At 47.2% G+C, this 24899-nt stretch overlaps 1 protein-coding gene across 5 annotated transcripts in view; it reads right to left on the bottom strand.

Annotated features, from left to right (window-relative positions):
• The window catches only part of LOC121876850, a 242024-nt gene that overhangs the window by 152900 nt on the left and 64225 nt on the right, over positions 1–24899 (bottom strand). For 4 of the 5 annotated variants that reach the window (XM_042382312.1, XM_042382314.1, XM_042382313.1 and 1 more), the window contains one exon: positions 18093–19563. The exons of the other annotated variant lie outside the window; for it this stretch is intronic. In XM_042382312.1, the coding sequence (XP_042238246.1) occupies positions 18093–19337 (1245 nt within the window). In that variant the 5' untranslated portion in view covers positions 19338–19563. Of the gene's footprint in view, positions 1–18092; positions 19564–24899 lie in introns of those variants that run through there. 5 annotated transcript variants of the gene reach the window in all.

The following is a 24899-nucleotide window of genomic DNA, read 5'->3' as shown; positions in this document are numbered from 1 at the left end:
TGAGTCAGCGGATGGGCGGACTAGGTCATCCTGATAGCCAGTCACGAAAGGTTTTAAAGAGAAAGGTGAGAAGGGCGAGGTAGTGTAAAAGGCGGTGTTAACTCCCTGAGTACCATGACTTAAACCTCCTTGAGTACCATGATCTCTTAAAACCCCTTGGAGAGCACCATGACTTAAAACCCTTGAGCAATTAGCTGACTTAAACCCTCGAGTACCATGCGACTTAAACCCTTGAGTACCATGACTTAAACCCCCTTGAGTACCATGACTTAAACCCCCTTGAGTTCCATGACTTAAACCCCCTTGAGTACCATGACTTAAACCCCTTGATTTACTCGAGGGGTTAAGTCATGGTACTCAAAAGGGGTTAAATCACGGTACTCAGACGGTTAAGTCATGGTATTCAAAGGAGGTTAAGTTTGACGTGTATGAAGCAGACAGCAGACCACACACAAGGCAACACGTCACGTAAACTTCCAGAACCAGAGAGAGAGAGAGAGAGAGAGAGAGAGAGAGAGAGAGAGAGAGAGAGAGAGAGAGAGAGAGAGAGAGAGAGAGAGAGAGAGAGAGAGAGAGAGAGAGGAGAGACGTGTGTGCAGGTGATATGTCCGGCGAGTCGATATTTCGTCACTATACCCCCAAGCTGGCAACGTGAACTAACCTTACCACCCAACCCTCCTGCCACACAAAGCCGCAGAGTATTCTACAAGCATGTGGTGCCAGCGTGCCACACATGGGAGACTGCCACACATGGGAGACTGCCACACATGGGAGACTGCCACACATGACAACCACATCCTACTAGGGTTTGATTAGTTATTCTTACCTAACCTAACCCAACCTGACCTAACCTAACCTAACCAAACCTAAATTGGATCTAACTTAATCTACTTTGGTACTAACCTAACTTAACACTAATCTAACCTATCTTGACACTTATCTTACCTAACTTGGCACTAATTTAATCCAACCTGGCGCTAATTTAACCTAACTTAACTTGGCACTAACGTAAACTAACCTGACACCAACCCAACTTAACTGGACAGTATCCTAACCTAACTTAACTTGGCCCCATCCAAACCTAATCTAACTCGACACTAACCTAACCTAACCAAACAATGAGCTAATTTTACCAGCCACTAACCTAACCTAACCTAACCTAACCTAACCAAACAATGAGCTAATTTTACCAGCCACTAACCTAATCTAACCTAATCAGACCAGAGCAAATACTTTAATTACCTAACATAAATAAATCTGACTAAACACTAATCTAACCTAATCTTACTTGGCAGTGTGTTTAAGAGTGTGGCGTGATGCTACTGACACACACACACACACACACACACACACACACACACACACACACACACACCACAAAATATAGTCGACGAAAATATATCTTTTATGCAGGTGGTGTGAGGCGTACAGGTAGGAGAGAGAGAGAGAGAGAGAGAGAGAGAGAGAGAGAGAGAGAGAGAGAGAGAGAGAGAGAGAGAGAGAGAGAGAGAGAGAGAGAGAGAGAGAGAGAGAGAGAGAGAGAGAGAGAGAGAGAGAGAGAGAGAGAGAGAGAGAGAGGTAACTACTTTAATTCAATTCATTATAAAAAGTATTATTATTATGGAGTATTGTTCAGGTCATTATAATACTTCAACTGCGTCAGTCACCTGTGTGTGTGTACACGACTCTGTAAATATCATCCTTCAAAAGTTGGAGTTTATGTAATGAAATCCCTTTAAGATTAACCTAACCTAAACTAACCAAACCTAACCTAAACCCCCAGACAACATTAGGGTGGTCAATCTTCAGGTGATATAAGCTGGGGGGGGTCTAGTCATCAGTTAAAGTATATAATAAAACTTTCAGACAGCGACGAGGAATATTGACTTCAAACCATAATACACATCTGTAAAAAAATTATTATAAATATTTCCCGAAAAAGAAAAAAAAAATATTAAGAGTCAAGATTCACAAAGGATGAATATTTGTCATAAATGAAGATTCAAATATACACCCAAAAAACTATCTGTACTCGGGGTGATCGATGAATTTCAGAATGAACACTGTGACTCCTGTTGTCTCGGTAGGGTTGTCAAAATCCTTCGTCTATTGTGTCATATTGCCTCAACATTATTTTGTATAGATAGTTTGTTTAGTGACTTAGAGTACCAAACTCCTTCAGATAAACTAAACACATAGAATAGTAACGAAGAGATTCACTATGGTAATTTTGTCTCCTAACTGGTGCTAAGTGAACGTATCTAGTTAAGGTAGAGTCTCAGTGTTTACTTGACATCTTCCCTTACGAGAAATATAAATCTTGGGAACGTCTGAGAAATCGAGTGGGGACAGCGGTGAGCTGACCTGGTGAGGACTGTGTGATAACTCCGGTGAGGACTGTGATAACTTTGGTGAGGACTGTGGTGGGGACTGTGGTGGTGGGGCGGTGATGGGGACCGTGATAACTTTGGTGAGGACTGTGATAACTCTGGTGAGGACTGTGGTGGTGGGGCGGTGATGGGGACCGTGATAACTTTGGTGAGGACTGTGATAACTCTGGTGAGGACTGTGATAACTTTGGTGAGGACTGTGGTAGGGACTTTGTGGGGACTGTGATAACTCTGGTGAGGACTGTGGTGGGGACTGTGATAACTCTGGTGGGGACTGTGATAACTCTTGTGGGGACTGTGATAACTCTTGTGGGGACTGTGGTGGGGACTAGTGATGGTGGGACGACGGTGATGGGGACTGGTGGGGACTGTGGTGAGGATTGTGGTGAGGAATGGTGGGGGACTGTGCTAGGAAGCATCATATAGTCACCTCAGGGTCGTTGGGTGACGTCTCCTCCTGTATGGTCGGCTCCGGGTAGGACAGCGGCTTGCCATACTTCTTGACCCTCTTCGACCCTCCATGTTTTCCTCGGCCCGACTTGCCATGCTCGGGTTCTGACTGGGCTGTCGTGACGAAAAACCGACCGATCGCGTACCTTCCCGACGCCATCACGTTTACTGGTTCTCACCGGCCTCTGACTTAATCAATCTTTCCAAGTTTGCCTTAAGTCACCATTTTTGGGGTGTTTGTATAGAGAGAGTTTTTGAGGCTGCATATTCTAGTCTCGGGTCGTTTGTCACTTTACATGTCTGCTTAACAGAGACGCCAAAGAGAATTATTTCAACTGGAACAGAAATATTTACATCATTACACATGAGAGTGAGAGAAAGATATATGATGACTTTGTCGTGGTGTGGGAGGGAAGGAAGGTGTTATGCTGAGGTCTGCACACTGTCCTGGCGTCCAGCTGACTGATAATATGGCTGGCAACCTTCCCTCGTTACTGCCACCACCACTGCCGCCTCACGTTCGCCCACCCACAACAACCACCTCTCCCACACACACGATGCACGGCCATCACTCTCCTACCACTTATAACGTGACCAGATCTGTCACATCGTCCAGCACAAGAGTGAACACCAAGGTTGCAGTACGAGCACAGCCCAGGGGAGCGATTGCCCCCCCCCTTGTGTGAGGTGCAGCGCTCGCCCGCTCCCTCCTCCCACAACTGCCACACACCCCCACCAATATCAACTACAACCTCCCTCCACCACCTTCGTATTCAATCTCTCTTGTAGTAATATCACCCGGCACCATTTGTTCTTCTGGTGTGAATCGCGATCTGACAACAAATCCGTTCTTCAAGGCGATGGAGAGTCATTTTACCAAAACAATTAGGTTGGCAGCCCTGATGATGTCACAAGAGAGGCTGGGCAAGAGATACTACCCACGAGTGATAACATTACTCCCATCAATATCATATAATCTCCATAATCTCAACAATATTAAATACGGTCAACATTTTTCATCTGGCAGAATAAAGAAAAAGGTTTATGTAAGGCAGTGGTATGCGAGTCAGAATCAATAAGCCGCCATGTTGTCTGGTACGGCTGGCTCTCTCGTCGCAGTGCCCCGGTGTGTCGACGGCTTGGGTTTGATGTTTAATTAGCGAACACTCACACTGTGGCCTGATGCAAGGAGGGAGGAAACAGACCCACCTTTATGACAACACCCACACGATTTACCGCCACCTTTATACAAGGAACTGTGGCATGAGGTAAACACTATTGTCGAGGGAGAGCAAGTCAACAGGAGCCAGGTGTGTGTGTGTGTGTTTGTGTTGTAGCATTGCCGCACCCAAGCCAGAACCTACCAAACACACACACACACACACACACTACTAATAGAGGGATACAAACAAGGTTCCTCCCATTGGTGTTGATACGCTGGAGGCCGCTTTTGTGAGAGGCTACAGGGACCTCGCGTGTGTGTTGGTGGTGACCTGCTGCGCTGCCACCACACACCTGCACTACACACCTGCATTACGCACCTGCACTACGCACCTCCTGTTCAACACACCTCCTGAACCACACACCTGCACTACGCACCTGCATTACACACCTGCATTACACACCTGTACTACACACATGCACCACACACCTGCACGACATACACACTCACTAATATACATGTGAGTGTTGGAGGAAGGTGTACATATCATCACCCACAGGTACGATAATAATAGCTACTTAAGTCGGGCAAACTGTTGTGCATTACTGTGCCAAAAACACTGCACCTCACACACACACACACACACACACACACACACACACACATATATATATATATATATATATATATATATATATATATATATATATATATATATATATATATATATATATATATATATATATATATAATAACAATAATAAGAAAATACTAATAATAACAACAGCAATAATAATAATAATAATAATAATAATAATAATAATAATAATAACAATAATAATAATAATGGTTGGCCCTCGTGTCACACCCTGGCCGGCTTCTGGTGCCACATATGGGAGTGATTTTAAAAGGTGTGGAAGTCATCACCAACACAACAACCACACCCTAAGTTAACGAGGTGTAGAACCCAGTGTCAAGGTGTACTCTCTCTCTCTCTCTCTCTCTCTCTCTCTCTCTCTCTCTTTCCCTCTCTCGCTCTCACCTGTGTTTCCCACTGACCAACACTCACAGACAGGGAACATTCAACACGTTGCCTGGCCACCTACAACGACTGACAGCTGACGGCGACTGACAGCTGACGTAGACTGGAGCTGACACTATTCAACAAGTTGATTTCCTCTTTCTCACATCTGATGATTATTATTTGCTGCTGTTACTTATTTCTCAGTAAATGGGTGAAGAAAATTACCTGGGACGGAAGTGTGTGTGTGTGTGTGTGTGTGTGTGTGTGTGTGTGTGTGTGTGTGTGTGTGTGTGTGTCATCAGACCACAGTGAGACTTAGTGGAAAAAGTGACGACACACACACACACATTTCTTTACTTCCGGGAAAGATGCTTATATAAACTAACCCCTCGTGGTCTCTCTCTCTCTCTCTCTCTCTCTCTCTCTCTCTCTCTCTCTCTCTAGGAAGTTAATCGATAATTAATCTGAGTTAATCGATTAATTTGATAACATTTCGAGTAAATTACGCTAACTTCGTATTTTAAAAGTTAACTTGTTAATTAAAGTTAATTAATTGTCCCCCCTCCCCCCCCATACTGTACACACACATTTTTAAAAGTAACTCCACCACTGTTAACCCTTTGAGACCTGAAGGGTTAAGCCATCATCCTCAAAGGGTTAGGTTAGGCTAGGTTAGGTTACGTTAGGTTAGGTTAGAGGTACTGTACGGTATATTAAATACAGTCAGTACAGGTTCAGGGCTCAAGGTTATGCTAAGAACATAAGAAAATAAGGAGTCTGCAACAGGCCGGTTGGCCTGTGCATGACAGCTCCTGTCGAGAGTTACGACCACTCTCTATCATCCATGAATCTATCTAGCCTCCCTTTAAAACTTTACAGCGTTCCAGCACTTACTACAAAGTTGCTAAGCTTGTTCCACTCGTCTACCACCCTATTTGTGAACCAGTTCCTTCCTATCTCCCTCCTAAACCTAAACTTATCCAACTTAAATCCGTTGCTCCGAGTCCTATCCTGCTCGGATATTATAAGAACTTTATCTATATCCCCTTTATTGATTCCTTTCACCCACTTAAATACTTCTATCATATCTCCCCGCACTCTTCGTCTTTCTAGGGAATGCAAGTTAAGTTTCTTTAACCTATCCTGATATGGAAGGTTTCTAAGTCCCGGAATCATTTTCGTCATTCTTCGCTGCACTGTCCTGCCATGTTAAATGATACACTGTCCTGCGATGTTAAATTATACACTGACCTACCATGTTAAATTATACCGATACACTGCTCTACCATGTTAAATTATACCGATACACTGCCCTGCCATGTTAAATTATACACTGCCCTACCATGTTAAATTATATAGACTATTAAATGTCACGATGCTAAATTAGGCTTGGCTGGGCCGTACGTAAGGTTACTGTGCCTTATGATTTAACAATACTACCACTAACACACCCGAGTTATTATTAGTAACACTCAAATTAACACCTGTATCTCACTCAAATTAACACCTGTATCTCACTCAAGTTAACGTTAATAACACTCATATTAACACCTGAATCGCACTCAATTTATGCCAATAGCACACTTAAGTTAGGTTAGGCTAGGCTAGGTTAGGTTAGGTTAGGTTAGTGTTAAGTTAGTGTTAGGTTAGGTTAGGTTAGGTTAGTGTTAAGTTAGTGTAAGGTTAGGTTAGGTTAGGTTACGTTAGGTTAGGTTATGTTAGGATAGGTTAGGTTAGGTTAGGTTAGGTTAGGTTAGGTTAGAGGTACTATATATTAAATACAGTCAGTACAGGTTCAGGGCTCAAGGGACGTGTCAGGGAGTAAACAACCCAACACTAAACACCGTGGCACCTTCAGCGTGTCGTCAAGGATCTAGTGAGAAGTTGTGTTTACAGAGTAAGTCTTGAGGAGGGTGTCAAGAGTTGGCAGGTGGCACTGAGTAGCCCACCTGCACACCAGCTGGACACACACACACACACACACACACACACACACACACACACACACACACACACACACACACACACACACACACACACACACACACACACACACACACACAATTCGAGATCACTTAAAAGGTTTCTATGCGAACTTACTAATGCAGCCAAAGATTTCAAGTCTAACTGAAGCACTACAGATTACAGTAAGGGTGCAGTACTATATTATGTATTACAGTACTATGCAGTTGGTGCTGTAACAAAACAACAATTAAGTCATCAGGAAAATTGTCATTAAACTCCAGCACTGAGAAAGACAACATTTTCCTGTGCTGTCACACACACACACACACACACACACACACACACACACACACACACAGAACACGTTGATCTGTGGAGGGGAAATTTTGTTTTTCTAGTTTTCCATGATTTTTCCCATCAGTACTTTTATTTCCATAACTTGTCCAGTATATTTAATGAGTGTGGTGACCCTGGATTGTTTTATAGTAAATGTTTCTGTTCGTTATAAATTACGTGACAATAACATAACAATAACTGAGTGTAACATGGCCATCACACGTCACCCTAAAGAAGATATCTGTCTTAACTAATGTGTCCACGGAATTTTGTCTATAAATGTGTTCATGTAAGCTTGGGGGTCTAATTCTAATGTCTGGGTTAGGTTAGGTTAGGTTGGTAAGATAAGGTTAGGACCTATTAGGACTGGGGTCTGCTACGACTGGGGGCTTCTAGGACTGGGGTCTATTAGGACTGGGGACCGGTAGGACTGGGGTTTATTTACACAGACACCTGAGCCAACACGTGATAGGACTGCCGAGGTCTCCTGCAGGCGGTGTGACCATCGGGGAATGGGGTGACTCCCAGGGTGGGTGGCGACCACTGATCCGTGTAAACATGTGGGTATTGATGCCACGTTGAGGGAGCAGGAAGGGCCGCGAGGGAGTGAAGGACGGGGTGTGAAGGAGGGAGTATGGAGGGCAGGGAGGGAATGAGGGAAGGAGTGTGGAGGGAACAGGAGAGTGAGTCTAATAGAGTAAGGGTTTATTTTCTCGAATGTGTGAAAACTAAGGCAGGAGGGAGGGCAGGTGTACAGGTGTAGAAGGAGGAGGGAGGGCAGGTGGAGGACAGGTACTGAAGGGAGGAGAGGGAGGGCAGGTGTACTGGAGGGAGGAGGGAGGGAGGGCAGGGAGGAGGGCAGGTGTACTTGGAGGGAGGGGAGGGAGGGCAGGTAAACTGGAGGGAGGAGGGAGGGCAGGTGTACTGAGGGAGGAGGGGAGGGCAGGTGTACGAGGGCAGGTGTACTGAGGAGGAGCGAGGGCAGTACTGGAGGAGGAGCGAGGGGCAGGTGTACTGGGAGGGAGGAGGGAGGGCAGGTGTACTAAGGAGGAGGGAGAGCAGGTACTGAGGGAGGAGGAGGGCAGGTTGAGGGGAGGAGGGAGGGCAGGTGTACTGAAGGAGGGGGGAGGGCAGGTGTACGAAGGAGGAGGAGGGCAGGTGTACTGAGGAGGAGGGAGGGCAGGTGTACTGAGGGAGGAGCGAGGGCAGGTGTACTGAGGAGGAGGAGGGCAGGTGTACTGAGGGGGAGGGAGGAGGGGAGGGGAGGGAGGGCAGGTGCAGGGAGGAGGGAGGCAGGTGTACTGAGGCAGGAGGGAGGGCAGGTGTACTTGAGGGAGGAGGAGGGCAGGTGTACTGAGGGAGGAGGAGGAGGAGGAAGTTAGTATGAACAATGAATACAAAGATCGCCTGGCAATGAGACACCCTAACCAAACCTAACACTAACCTAACCTAACTTAATCTAACCTAAAGCTAAGCTAACCTAAAGCTAACCAAACCTAACACTAACCTAACCTAACTTAATCTAACCTAAAGCTAACCTAACCTAAAGCTAACCAAACCTAACACTAACCTAACTTAATCTAACCTAAAGCTAACCTAACCTAAAGCTAACCAAAACTAACACTAACCTAACCTAACTTAATCTAACCTAAAGCTAACCTAACCTAAAGCTAACCAAACCTAACACTAACCTAACCTAACCGAACGTAATCTAACTTAACCTAACGTAATCTAACCTAAAGCTAACCTAACCTAACCTAATCTCAGAATTATTAATGTTATCTTATATACCGGTACGTTCCCTTTACTCAATACATCCTGAGTCTTGATCATCTCTTAAACAAACAACCCCCGTGTGTGTGTGTGTGTGTGTGTGTGTGTGTGTGTGTGTGTGTGTGTGTGTGTGTGTGTGTGTGTGTGTGTGTGTGTGTGTGTGTGTGTAAAGACATCTCTCTCTCTCTCTCTCTCTCTCTCTCTCTCTCTCTCTCTCTCTCAACAACCTTAGGAAATCAATGGCCTCAGCTTAATCACCGTGAAAGCTGATATATAGTCAGCTTAATTTGTGTGAAAGTTTGGACAAAGTAAGCATGTTTGGTGACACTGGTTGGGAGAATGGCAGCCAGAGGGAGGGAGAGAGGGAGGAAGGGAGGGAGGGATTGAGAGGAGTGAGAGCTGGCCCTGGCCCAGGCACTATCCGGAGGCACTAGAAATAAAAGCTTCTAACGCAGAGAGAAAGAGAGAGATTCGAGGAAACAAGCGCCGATGATTAATAATAATAATAATAATAATAATAATAATAATAATGACAATAATAATAATAATAATAATAATAATAATAATAATAATAATAATAATGACAATAATAATAATAATAATAATAATAATAATAATAATAATGACAATAATAATAATAATAATAATAATAACAATAATAATAATAATAATAATAATAATAATAATAATGTCAACCAAAATCATTCTTATTCTTATTTTACGTAGAACCGATAGGAGAGAGAGTGAAGGGGAGAGGCAGCAGTAGTAGATAGGGAGGAAGGGGGGGGGCAGGAGTGAGTGAGTGAGGGAGGGTAGCAACTGCCTGGTGGTGGTGCCGTACAGTCTGGCGCCGCAACCACTACCACTGCTACCACACCCCCTGACCGGCCTGTGAAGTGCCACACTCCTTCAGCATCTTATTACCACCATGCTATGTGTACTATTGCAGATGATACTAAATGTTACATAATACTTCCTTGAGATAAATGTATAGTATATATTAGGTGCCTAAAAGAGAGCTCAGGTTCTCAACTTGGTCAGCCATGTTAATATTGTTATTATTATCCACTCTGTAGCTGTGCTTTTTGGCTAAATAAACTGTTTCAATTCAATTCAATTCAATTCAAACCCTCTCCCACACCCCACACCCACACATCCTCTCCCCACACCCACACCTCTCTCCCCACACCCACACACCTCCCACACTCAGAGCTGTAACATGGCTCTCAGCTGGGCACTGTGCTGGAGGTGTTAGTTACAGTGAGTCATTAACACGTGGGTGGAGGGGCGTAATGACCCTGCCAGACTCAACCACCAATACCTTAAAACAACATCAATAACAACAACAATAAAAAGTCAACAATAAGAACAACAACAATAACAAAAACAACAATAAGAACAACAACAATAAGAACAACAATGCATCTCTACATTACGATAGCTGTTGTGGGGTTGTCTATTGTGATTAATAACCTTGGCAGCTGAGGAGGAACATAAACCACCACCACCACCACCACCACCACCACCACCACCACCACCAACAACAACAACAACAACAACAACAAGTTACGTATTCTAGTCTAAAATGGCCAACAAAATTCTCTGAATACTTTGGGTGACGAAGAATGTACTTTTAGCTCTGTCTTATGGAGTAATTATTTGCTATTATGTTCAACACTTATTAATAACTCTCTAGTGATTTATTTAACTTAATTTATGTCAAGAGTTACCATATCTGTCTGTCTGTCTGTCTGGGAGGTGAGGTGAGGTTAGGTTAGGTTGGATTAGGCAAGGTTAGGTTAAGTTAGGTCAGGGTGTTTATCATTAGGTGAAATACGCTGGGGTGTCTAATCTTCAGGTGATCTTTCTAGGTCCGGGGTCGATAGTCACCATCCCTCCCCCCCCCACCCTAATAGCTACAGTCACTGCCACACACTCGTCCAACAACACCACCCGTATATAGTGTTAAGATATACAAGAATGGCGTAATAAACAATAGGCTGATGACGATACTTGGTACTTGTTGTTATACTGTATTTATAAAGTTATGGTGAGAGATGGTTCACTGCATCCACTCTACTATACCCACACCTCCTCTGCCCCTCCACACCCACACCTCCATGCTGCCAGTCCCCACACTATACCCACACCCCTTGCCGCCCCTCCCCCCCCACCCACACCTCCACACCCTCCCCCGGTCCCCCACTATACCCACACCTCCCTGCCGCCCCCTCCCCCCACCACCCACACCCTCCATGCTACCGGTCCCCTCACTATACCCACACCCCCCTGCCCGCCCCTCACACCACCCCCACACACCTTCACTCATCACCTCAAACCCCGTCCAAAGACATTTAATTCCCACACCCCACCGTCCCCCACAGACAAAGGACCCTCCCCACACCCCCCACTGTCCCCCACAGACAAAGAGAAGCCTCCCCACACCGTCCCCCACACGAGGTAAATATAGCTGGTGTGGACAGAGGCAGGAGATGCTGGCCCCTGTGCCTCCCTCACCCTCTGCCTCCCACCCTCACTCCCACTCTCACCCCCTGACTCACACACCTTCACCCTTAATCCCTCCTCACCAGTCCTTTTTCACCCCTCAGTCCCCCCTCCTTCACCCTCCCTCCCTCCTCTCCTCACCCTCACCCTCTCTCCTCACCCTCCACCTTCACCTCTCCCTCCCCTCCTTCCCTCCTCTCCTTCACACCCTCCCCCTCCTCCTTCACCCTCTCTCCCTCCCTCCTTCACCCTCTCTCCTCCCTCACCCTCCTTCACCTCCTTCACCTCCCTCCTTCACCCTCTCCTCCCCTCCTTCACCCTCTCCTCCTCCTTCATTCCTCTCCTTCACCCTCTCTCTCCTCCCTCCTTCACCCTCTCTCCCCTCCTCCCTCCCTCCCTCCTTCATTCCTCTCTCCCTCCCTCCTTCACCCTCTCTCCTCCCTCCTTCACCCCTCTCCCTCCCTCCTTCACCCCCTCCTCCCTCCTCTCCTCCCTCCTTCACCCTCTCTCCCTCTCTCCTCCCTCCCTCCTTCACCCTTCTCCTCTCCTTCACCTTCACCCTCTCTCCCTCCTCCTCTCACTCCTCTCTCTCTCCTCTTCACCTCCTCCCTCTCCTCTCACTCTCACACTCCCTCCCCCTTCACTCCTTCACCCTCTCTCCCTCACTCCTTCACCCTCTCTCCCTCACTCCTTCACCCTCTCTCCCTCACTCCCACCACTCACTCTGACCTTTTACTGGACACATTCACGGTATCTAAAAAAGACGAAGAGGAGGAGAAGGATTAAGAGGAAGAGGAGGAAGAAGGGGAAGAATGAAAAATCAGAGGAAGAGGAAGTGGAAGAGGAAGATAAAGAGGAAGAATCAGAGGAGAATGAAGAAAGGGAGGAAGAGATAAAGGGGAAGAAGAGGAGAAGAATGAAGGGGAAGAGGAGGAAGAGAAGAATGAAGAAAAGGAACAGGAGGAGGAGGAGGAAAAAGGGGAAGAGGATAAGGATGAAGAAAAGGAGGAGGAGGACGGAGAGGAAGAGGAGGATAAAAATGAAGGGGAAGAGAAAAAAGAGGAGGAAGAGGAAGAAAGGGAAGAGGAGGAAGAAGGAGGAAACTAATCGCCCACTCTTAAGCACCAACCCATAAGCTATAGAGTCCAGTTGAAGGTGAATGACTCTCATTTAGGGGAGAAACCTGACCTTGGCGTGCTTAAAGGGGGAATATCCCTCGTTCAGTGTGCATATGTTAACCCCCCCCCCCCCTCCTTTACCTGGTGCTTCTCTCTCTCTCTCTCTCTCTTCGTATCTCTCTCTCTATCTCTCCTTGTAGCTCTATCTCTCTCTTTTGTATCTCTCTTTCTCTTCGTATCTCTCTCTGTATGTCTCTCTCTTTGTATCTATCTTTCTCTTTTGTATCTCTATCTCTCTCTTTTGTATCTCTCTTTCTCTTCGTATCTCTCTCTGTATGTCTCTCTCTCTCTTCGTATCTCTCTCTCTATCTCTCCTTGTATCTCTATCTCTCTCTTTTGTATCTCTCTCTCTGTATCTCTATCTCTCTCCGTATATCTTTCTCTCTATCTCTCCTTGTAGCTCTTTCTCTCTATCTCTCTCTTTGTATCCCTCCTCGTATCTCTCTCTCTTTTTTACACACACACCCCATCGAACTTAACCACCCTAGCACCCATTGACCTGGCTTCACCTAAATTGCCTGTGTTCTCGATTCCACAGCTTCGACTGGTAGATCGTTCCATAGGTCTACCAGCCTCTGTGTGTGAAGTATTTCCATAGGTCTACCAGCCTCTGTGTGAAGTATTTCCATAGGTCTACCAGCCTCTGTGTGTGAAGTATTTCCATAGGTCTACCAGCCTCTGTGTGTGAAGTATTTCCATAGGTCTACCAGCCTCTGTGTGTGTGTGAAGTATTTCCATAGGTCTACCAGCCTCTGTGTGTGAAGTACACCATAGGCCCACCAGCCCTGTGTGTCAAGCATTACCATAGGTCTACCAGCCTCTGTGTGTGAAGTATTTCCATAGGTCTACCAGCCTCTGTGTGAAGTATTTCCATAGGTCTACCAGCCTCTGTGTGTGAAGTATTTCCATAGGTCTACCAGCCTCTGTGTGTGAAGTATTTCCATAGGTCTACCAGCCTCTGTGTGTGTGTGAAGTATTTCCATAGGTCTACCAGCCTCTGTGTGTGTGTGAAGTATTTCCATAGGTCTACCAGCCTCTGTGTGTGAAGTATTTCCATAGGTCTACTAGCCTGTGTGTGTCATGTATTACCATAGGGTCTACCAGCCTCTGTGTGTGAAGTATTTCCATAGGTCTACTAGCCTCTGTGTGTCACGTATTACCATAGGTCTACCAGCCTCTGTGTGTCAAGTATTTCCATAGGTCTACCAGCCTCTGTGTGTGTGAAGTATTTCCATAGGTCTACCAGCCTCTGTGTGTGAAGTATTTCCATAGGCTCACTCACAGCCTCTGTGTGTGAAGTATTTCCACAGGTCTACCAGCCTCTGTGTGTGAAGTATTACCAGGTCTACCAGCCTCCTGTGTGTGAAGTATTTCCATAGGTCTACCAGCCTCTGTGTCAAGTATTTCCATAGGTCTACTCATGTCATATTTCCATAGGTCTACCAGCCTCTGTGTGTGAAGTATTTCATAGGTCTACCAGCCTCTGTGTGTGTGAAGTATTTCCAGATCTACCAGCCTCTGTGTGTCAAGTATTTCCATAGGTCTACCAGCCTATTTGTGTGAAGTATTTCCATAGGTCTACCAGCTCTTGTGTGTGTGAAATATCGGCTAGGTCTACCAGTCATGTGTGAAGTATTTCCATAGGTCTACCCAGTCTCTGTGTGTGTGTGAAGTATTTCCATAGGTCTACCAGCCTCTGTGTGTCAAGTATTTCCTGCCAGGTCTACTCAGCCTCTGTGTGTGAAGTATTTGCCAGGTCTACCAGCCTCTGTGTGTGTGAAGTATTTCCATAGGTCTAACAGCCTATGTGTGTGAAGTATTTCCATAGGTCTACCAGCCTATTTGTGTGAAGTATTTGCCAGGTCTACCAGCCTCTGTGTGTGTGAAGTATTTCCATAGGTCTACCAGCCTCTCTGTGTCAAGTATTTCCATAGGTCTACCAGCCTCTGTGTGTGAAGTATTACCAGTCTACCAGCCTCTGTGTGTGAAGCATTACCATAGGCCCAACAGCCCTCTGTGTCAAGTATTTCCATAGGTCTACCAGCCTCTGTGTCAATTATTTCCATAGGTCTACCAGCCTCTGTGTGTGAAGTATTACCATAGGTCTACCAGCCTCTGTGTGTCAAGTATTTCCATAGGTCTACCAGCCTCTGTGTGTCACGTATTACCATAGGTCTACCAGCCTCTGTGTGTGAAGTATTTCCATAGGTCTACCAGCCTCTGTGTGTCAAGTATTACCATAGGTCTACCAGCCTCTGTGTGTGAAGTATTTCCTTATGTTCGTTCTGTATGATAATTTGACGAGCTATAATTCAGGTGATCCAAACTGAGCACAAAACATAATACTGTTATGGTTGAGTCGTTAAGAATGTTGTAGTTTTATTAAAAGACGACCAATAAATACTGTATAATTACCTGAAGAAGATTTGTCGGATCACCTGAAGAATCTCCACCCCAGAGTATGCCACCTAAAGATTAACCTAACCTAACCTAACCACCCTAACCTAACCTAACCTAACCACCCTAACCTAACCACCCCTCAAATAGCGTTAAGGTGGTTAATCTTTAGGTAAATTAAGGTGAGCTTGTGTATGTGTTTCTGGCGACGACCACAACACCGCGGCCTTCAGCACTCAGTATCACCCAACACAATGTAAACAAAGACTGTGGTGCCGTTATGAAATCAGCTGATCAGGACTAACGTGAGGAGAGCGTTAATGATCTCTCTCTCTCTCTCTCTCTCTCTCTCTCACACACACACACATCAACGTAAACAACCCTATATGAATGGTAATTAAAGGAGACTTAATTAAAGATGGTTCAAACTTCTTAAAGGTAATGAAGAGTTCAGTGTGTGTGTGTGTGTGTGTGTGTGTGTGTGTGTGTGTGTGTGTGTGTGTGTGTGTGGGAAGGAATGGGAGAAGGTGAGGAATTGTTGTGCATATACAGGTTTTGAGAGAGAGAGAGAGAGAGAGAGAGAGAGAGAGAGAGAGAGAGAGAGAGAGAGAGAGAGAGAGAGAGAGAGAGAGAGAGAGAGAGGATGTTCTACAGGTGGGAGGGGAAGGAGGGTGGGGTGGTGGACAGGTGGAGGAAAAGGGAGGGGTGTGGTGACAGGTGGAGGGAAAGGGAGGGTGGGTGGTGACAGGTGGAGGGAAAGGGAGGGTGGGTGGTGACAGGTGGAGGGAAAGGGAGGGTGTGTGGTGGACAGGAGGGAAAGGGAGGGTGTGTGGTGACAGGTGGAGGGAAGAGGGTGGTGGACAGGTGGAAGGGGAAGGAGGTGGGTGGTGACAGGTGGAGGGGAAGGGTGGGTGGGTGGGTGGGTGTGGGTGGGTGGGTGGGGTGGGTGGGTGGAGGGAGGGAGGGACGGAGGGAGAGAGGGGGGGGGAGAGATGAGGTGTTAGGGGAGGGGAGGTGGTGGACGCCAGAAAGGGGGTAACCCAGGTGGTTTGGCCAGGTGGGTTTCAACTGATGCCTCCTCCTCTGTACCACCGCACCACCGCCATCACCACAAATATACCAAAACACCACCACTACAACCATCACACCACACCACCAACACCTCACCACCATCACATAACCATCACTACCACACCACCAGCAACACAATTACCATGACCCCATCACCATCAACACCACATCACCATCAACCCACCACCACTACACCAATACCACCATACCACCCAACCACCACCACCACACAGCTGGTGGACCCAGGAAGCAGTTCTTGGCACAGGCTCAGGGTGGCAACATCCACACGTGTTTTCTCTGGCAGTGAAGGGGAGTAGGAGGGGCGGAGGAGGAGGATGAGACGGGTAGAGGAGGGAGAAGGGTGGGGGAGGAAAGGGATGGAGAAGGAGGAAAGGGTTGGAGAAGGAGGAAAGGGTTGGAGAAGGAGGAAAGATGAAGGTGGTGGAGGAATCGAGGAAGGGTAGAAAAGGAGAGTGGCGGAGGGGAAGAATGACGAAGGGTAGAAGAGGGGGAGGAGGAGGTAACGGATGAGAGGGACTTGTGCGAATGGGAAGTGTGAGTGGGAAGAAATCACAATATTTCTGTACTATGTCAAGCTTACTGGTTCTCAAGCTTACTCTACTGTTACTGTAATCGATGAACGACCACAGAGAAAAAAACGTATTACAGTAGTGACACGTTAACCAAGAGCACCACAAGATTGTCTTAGTTAGTGCTGCAACCGTTTTCTATAATAGGTTTATGACGTCCATAATAGTACATCATAGAAAACGAAAATCGCCCGTTCTCATCCCATACTTAGGGAACTTTGTCACTTTGAGAATTTATTTATAACCAAATGATTTTCTCCTCTATGGATAACAAAGAAATCGATCTATTGTCACCATACTTTGATCTGCCCAATGTCTGTCCATCAAGTATTGGCCAAAGTTGATGAAGACAGACTTGAGTTGTTTAGTTTGGATCGTGTCGTCAGCTTTAAAAAAATATATGAATGGCGATTGTGTTCACATTACTGTACTTTTCTAACATCGTACAGTACTGGGGCGTGATAAAAGTGGTAATTAGTAGGTAGTGGTTATGTAATGGTAGTCGTAATGTAGTAGTAATGTAATGATAATAGAAATAGTAGTAATAGTAGTGGGATAGGACCAAGTGCAAGATGCCTCTACGCCAGACTCGCGGAGGTGCTATCCGAACAGAAGCAGCAGCCCAGAAGTTATGTTACAGCCTGGATGAGATGTCGACTGTCCTTCTCTCTCCTTCGGTCGGCTTTGCTCTGCCTCAGGAGAACGAGAGCATCGGCCCCAAAGCCGACAACAGTTGCAGATAATGACTATGAGGCTACAGTCACTGAATGCCGCATAGATCTGCTACTTATGTATTAGGAGACTTAATATTAAGGTAATAAAATGGTGGCGAAGGTATGGCTATTGGGGGCTGCAGGCCACGTAGTAGTACTAGTAGTAGTAGTATTCAACCACTCAAGTACCATGTGTATGTGTGTGTGTGTTAATCATCTCAGTACACAGGTAATACATATCGGTCTTCTCCGGCGGCGCTGCATCACCTCTCGGGAAGCTCACTGATAACACTTGACGGTTCTCACCGTTTCCTGACCTATATACTGAGGATCAAAGGTCTTGACTACAGTGGTGTACAGGTGGTGACTACAGTGGTGTACAGGTGGTGACTACAGTGGTGTACAGGTGGCTACAGTGGTGTACAGGTGGCTACAGTGGTGTACAGGTGGAGACTACAGTGATGTACAGGTGGAGACTACAGTGGTGTAGCTGGGAAAATCTTCACGTACAGTAACTGGAGGTAAACAAGGCACTTACCGTGTGTCGCTTGAACCACACCGGTTGGTGGGAGGTGCGGGTCAAGGACGTAGTCTCGGGGCTGCGGCGCTCTGCGATGCTTCTGTCGATGTAGTCGTTGTTTCTACGAGCGGGGGGCGCCTCAGCCTCTGCCACCCGACGGATAGTGAACTGGTGGCGTGGGCGTGAGGTGGAGGGCAAGGAGAGGCGGTGTGGGCGGCCACGGATAAGAGGCTCGCCCCCACCCCAGCCCTCACTCATGCCGGAGTCCCTGGAGCTCCCGCTACTACTGCTGCAGGAGTCCCTCTTGGTGCCGGCAGCCACCCCCGGCCCCCCGCTGATGCCGCTGCTGATGCTGCTGCCGACGCTGCCGTTGGTCTTGGTGATGAGGTTGTTGGCGGTGTTCATATTGCTGCAGCTGTTATTGCCGCTGCTGCTGCCGCTGCTCACGCTGCTGCTGCTACGGATTGTCTTGCCCAGACTTTCCTGCGACAGTGTGATGGTCGAGGGTGGGCCATCACCCCCTTGTTGCTGCTGCAGCTGCTGTTGTTGCTGCTGCTGTTGTTGGGGGTGCTGTTGCTGCTGTTGACTTGCCTCAGCCGGGTCTTCAGTTTCTCTGGCCTTCGCCTCCTCTTTTTTTTTCTCTTCTTCCACTTTTCCTTCTTCCTCTTCTTCATCTTCGCCTTCCTCGACGATGGTGTCGTCCAGTACGTCCAGCTCGTACAGTGGATCATCCTCGCCGTCATCATCATCAACAACATCGTCGTCCTCATCGTCGTCGTCGTCGTCGTCGTCATCATCGTCGTCGGTTGGTTGGGTTCGCGACTCGAAGAGTTTGATGCCGGACTCCTCGACGAAGGCTTCATCATGGTCTGGCTCCTTGGGCTTGGGCTCCGGCTGGCGGTTGAGGGGGCCCATGCTGACGCCCTTGGCCAAGTTGGTGACCAGACGGGTCCTGGTGAGGAACCCGCCCCCTGACAACCTGGGTCCCTGGCTTGGCCCTCGCTCACCCGAGCTCCGCCAACCATACCCGCTGCCGTACTGCAACGCGCCGCTCACTGGGACACCTATCACACCACCTATCACACCGCCTACTGGGGCACCTATCACGCCGCCCACTGGGCCACTTATCACGCCGCCCACTGAGCCACCTGTCCCGCCCTGGGGCTGCTGGCCACCCGCACCACCACCCCTAAGTGGCTGGTGTGGGCGGGCGGTGGTGTGGGCGGCAGAGGAGAGGGCCGAGTCCTTGGCGCGGGGCTCCATCTTGCTCCTTAACTTTGTACAAGAGGTAAGTCACCTCTCACGCCCTGTTTGAACTATGACTTCCTGATTTAAGTTACCATTTGGCAAAATTGGGAATGTTTTTAACTGGGATTCTTTGGGGTTGGAATGTCTATGTCACCATTTTCTGGTCGTGTCAACGGCTAGGAGAATATCGCATGACCACCTTCCATCACAGTCTTCTCTGTGGCACTGTTATTATAACCCGCTGTAAAACACACCAACAACATGAAAAACAATCACTTTCTTTTCATACAGTGCCATAGTGACCCCCCATGTGTGTCCCGGTTTTTTCTCAGGACCGTCGGGAGTCGGAACAATGTATTAGTTGCACGAAAGAAGCTGACGGTAGAGAAACGCAAGATGCAGACAATACAGAAACACAGAAGACTGACAGTGAGGAAATAGAATATGCTGACAACACAAGACACAGAGGCAGTTGACAGTGTTGAAACAATGGGAGACGAACCTGGCTACATTACACACACACACACACACACACAAAACCATGTCACCATCAACCATACCAAGACCATGGTTATGCATATCAAACTTTCCTCCACCAATGTCCCCCCCCCCTCCATTACTTTGGGCCCCAATACTCTCCAGGCTGTGAACTCCACCAAACTCTTCGGCGTCAAATCTTCCAGCTTTCGTCTCTACCTCCTCCGTCGTCTCAAATCCCTCGGAGTTCCCGCGCCCGAGCTCCTCAATGCTTACTCAACATTCATACTTCCCATACTTCCCCTACCTGGTCTTCCTCCCTGCATGCCACACAACGGAAGTACCCTAAAAAAAGTGCAGAAAAGGGTGTGCAAGATTATTCCCCCTGCTCCACATATCAAGAAGCGCTCAACGCAATGACCCTCTCGGCTCTCTCTGATCATCACCTGACCTCATCTGCAAGTTTGGGGAGAAGCAAGTACTCACCTGGCACGTCAATGACTTACAATACAAGTTTGCTGCCCTCAAACCCTACGCCTACGTTGCAGGTGTCGACGCTCTTTACCTTGAAAAAAAAAACGCGGTGCGCTGCTGGTACCTATGCACTCAGTGGCTACACATGCGTTGAGAGCCTCTCCTCTCCTGTTCTCCCCGCCGATGGCCCACAACGAGGCCATGCAGGTGGACTACGTATCTACGTCAAGAAGGATGTTCCCTACCAACCTCTTGACTTCAAAAAGGGACACAGAGCATCAGTGTCAAATTACGGCCGATCAGTTTGACGTCAGTAGTGGGGAAATTTCTTGAATCAATTATAGCAGATAGCATCCGATCGCATCTAGAGAAAAGCAAATTAATCTACGACTCTCAACATGGGTTTACAAAGGGAAAATCTTGTCTAACAAATCTGCTAACGTTTTTTTAGGAAAGTCTTCGAGGTAGTAGATAATGACGAAAATTACGATGTTATTTACTTAGACTTTAGCAAAGCATTTGACAGAGTACCGCATCAGAGGCTTCTGAGACAAATTAAGGCTCATGGTATCGAGGGGAAAGTTTTAAATTGGATAAAATCATGGCTCACCGATAGAACGCAGAGGGTCAGCGTAGATGGTGTTAAATCTGAGTGGGGCCGTGTAACCAGTGGGGTTCCCCAGGGGTCAGTACTAGGACCACTCTTGTTCATAATCCCCATAAACGATCTAGATACTGGGATCAGCAGTGATATAAGCAAGTTTGCGGATGACACCAAAATAGGGCGGCAGAATAATCCAAGGCAGGATGCAAATGCATTACAGGAGGATCTAAATAAACTGCAGGGGTGGTCTGAAAAATGGCAAATGAAATTCAACACCAGCAAGTGCAGCGTACTTAATATTTGAAGAACAAATACTGTCAATGTATACAGCCTTAACAACATCAACCTAGAGAAGTCGACTTGTGAAAGAGACCTAGGGGTACTTGTAAGCCCGAAACTACGGCCTAGAAAACAAAAACAGTGCGTTAATGTTCGAAATAAGGCAAACAGAGTATTGGGTTTTATATCTAGAAGTGTAAGTAATAAGAGTGCAGGAGTCTTATTGCAACTATATCTTGCGCTAGTCAGGCCGCACCTCGATTATGCGGTTCAGTTCTGGTGCCCTTATTATAGAATGGATATCAATTCACTAGAGTCGATGCAGCGAAGAATGACGAAAATGATTCCGGGACTTAGAAACCTTCCATATCAGGATAGGTTAAAGAAACTTAACTTGCATTCCCTAGAAAGACGAAGAGTGCGGGGAGATATGATAGAAGTATTTAAGTGGGTGAAAGGAATCAATAAAGGGGCTATAGATAAAGTTCTTATAATATCCGAGCAGGATAAAACTCGGAGCAACGGATTTAAGTTGGATAAGTTTAGGTTTAGGAGGGAGATAGGAAGGAACTGGTTCACAAATAGGGTGGTGGACGAGTGGAACAAGCTTAGCAACTTTGTAGTAAGTGCTGGAACGCTGGAAAGTTTCAAAAGGAGGCTAGATAGATTCATGGATGATAGTGAGTGGTAGTAACTCTCGACAGGAGCTGCCATGCACAGGCCAACCGGCCTATTGCAGACTCCTTATTTTCTTATGTTCTTATGTTCCCCCTCGATGCTGTAACCGACGCACACACCATCACAATCATATTAAAATGTATGTCCTTCAATATTGTATTGTAAATGTCTGCCACTTGGCATTATAAGGGACCTGCCACACTCTCGTAAATATATGAAGTGCACCGGGAACTTTCCCTCTTCCACACTTATCCTCCTGTCACTATATGTAATTTGCTGACAAAACCCATGGCCGTTCAGGCACTTGCGTCCTTAATGCATGAGTCACAAAGGCCAGCATGAACCCCAAGTGCTTCCCTGTTGGGCGCTGTAAACTCTTTTGCGCTTCGCAATGCACAGGATGTAAGGAGGTGCCCAATAAACTAGCCCTCTCGCGGGGCAAATCTGAAATCTGAATCAGACGGCACGACCTACACCCAGCCCACCACGGCACGACCTACACCCAGCCCACCACGGCACGACCTACACCCAGCCCACCACGGCACGACCTACACCCAGCCCACGACCAAAACACTCTATCAACCCAAACACCGCAACAGATTCCACGTGTATAAAATGTTCCCATGAAATCACACACACACACACCCGCTCCCCCTCCCCACTTGGTTTTAACATATTGGGACCGTATTTATTGATCTGGTCTTAGCTCTTAAGGTGGCCAATGTTCCCTCGTAAACTTTGAAGAGAAAGGTCAATGACGCGAGACACTCAGTACCAGTTAGGAGACCAAGTTAAAGTAGAGTCTCAGTGTTAATTTTGTCTTCCAACTGGTGTGAACGTGCTAGTTATGGTAGAATTTCGAGTAAGTGTGTGTGTGTGTGTGTGTGTGTGTGTGTGTTATAATTAAGTCAGATTCTTAATATCTTCACTACTCATCATATACGAGACTTCATGACTGAGTTCTCATGAGGTACAGCTGTAGGTCGCTCAGGTCATGGTAAAAACAGGTATGTCGGCCTCTATACCTTGACCCAGTACGCCTTCACTCATGCTGGTGGACGTGCACTGGCAATCACCTCACCTGACCTTCCACCTCGATATAAAGTGGGTCACACACTGGCCTGACCACACCACACTGGCCTGACCACACCACACTGGCCTGGCCACACTGCTGCTCACATCCTGCGACCTACGTTATCATCTCCCCCGAGTACACTCTTCCGCCTCTACCGTCATGGACTTCCCCAAGTGTTGACGTGGTCGTCCACACCTTCCCTGGTCGTAAATCCACACAACTGTGACATGTACTCAAACTTAGTTGCCTCGAGCAGATTGACGATGCCGCCTCCTCTCTCACGACCTCCTGCCCTCCTCTCCTTGTCTACTGTGATGGGTCTGTTGACAATGGGCGGCGCTGGAGTAGCAGTGTGGATCCCTGAACGCCAAGCTCGCAGGAAAATCACCTTCCATGATTGGGCCTCCTCCACTGACACTGAGAGCATAGCCATCCTCGCGGGCGTCACTGAAGGCTCATTCAATACCCGTACTCATCGCCAGAACCTCATTATGAGTGACAGCACTTCTGTGATAGTGAGGCTCAAATGCCCCCCCCCTCCCCGCCGCCGCCGCCGCCCAAGATACCCGAGCCGTCGCCGGGCAAGAGCAAACAGATGACATCCGTGTCAAGTTTATCTGGATCCCGTCACACATACGAAAAGCTGCCTGTGACACTGTTGATCGTCTTACCAAAGAAGCGACACAAAAAGAGGACACTGAAGCCACCCTCGCCCTCTCCCTCAACCATCCCATACACGCCACACAACGAGAAGCATTCGACGAACACTGGACACACCTCAAACACCGCAGAAGTACCACACTGCACCACTGTGACGCAGTAACCGGTGACGGCATCCTCACTTGCCCTATGACCTCCTCCTACAGGTCCCCAGCCGTCACCAACACCTCGTCCCTCCCTGACCAGATATCCCTCCTCCTAGTGACAGGCCTGGCACCTGACATTATTAGGGACCTGCCACATTTTGCCATAAACAGATGAAGACTGCCAATCCTCCCCCCACACTTAACGCCTGTCACATTATGTAACTTGCTGACAAAACCCATGACCCTTCAGGCCTTTACGTCCTTAATGCATGAGTCACGAGGCCAGCATGAACTACGCTTGCTTCCCTGTTGGGCGCTGTAAACGCTTTTGTGCTTCACCTTGCACAGGATGTAAGAGGGCTGCCTAATAAACTAGCTCTCTCGCGGGGCAAATCTAAGATGACACACACACACACACACACACACACACACACACACACACACACACACACACACACACACACACTTTAACTAGATAAATTCAGTTAGCACCAGTTACGAGACAAAATTATCACTTACACTAATTCGTGAATCCTTTACCCAACCTTGAACTATCATGTACGACCCCGCTTAATAAGTACAAGGATCCTATTGGCCACTGAGAATTATAATTACGATCAAGAAGAAATGTCATTGGTCAAGTCGTGTAGAGAGACATACAAAGGCAATTACCAATGAAATTATTATAAATTATATGTCTATAATGTGAACAGGAAATACCATCATAACAGGGGGGCGTTTTGATTGTTGAACATGATCAGTAATTGTTCACTACTACTACTCTCTCTCTCTCTCTCCTGAAGGTTACTGATCAGTGACGAGTCTGTCTGTCTGTCTGTCTGTATACCAAATAATTTTATATATTGTAAACTCTTAAGTTTTTATTAAATTAGTTTGATTTCCACCTTAACCTAATCCAAAGTAGTAAGACACACACACACACACACACACACACACACACACACACACACACACACACACACACACACACACACACAGCCTTCGGGCGTTCAATAAACACTTTACGTTTCAGTGGATAATTACACCTTCCTCTCCCTCTCCCCCCCCTCCCTCCTCCTCCCTCCTCACCCCATCCCTCATCTCTCACCCCTTCCTCCTCCCTCCTCCCCTCCCTCCCTCCCCCCTTACGCATCCCTCATCCACCTCTTCCTCCTCCCCCCCGC

The sequence above is a fragment of the Homarus americanus genome, unplaced genomic scaffold (genome assembly GCF_018991925.1).
Source record: "Homarus americanus isolate GMGI-L3 unplaced genomic scaffold, GMGI_Hamer_2.0 scaffold50281, whole genome shotgun sequence".
Lineage (NCBI taxonomy): Eukaryota > Metazoa > Arthropoda > Malacostraca > Decapoda > Nephropidae > Homarus > Homarus americanus.
This window is presented reverse-complemented; position numbering and strand designations above follow the sequence as displayed.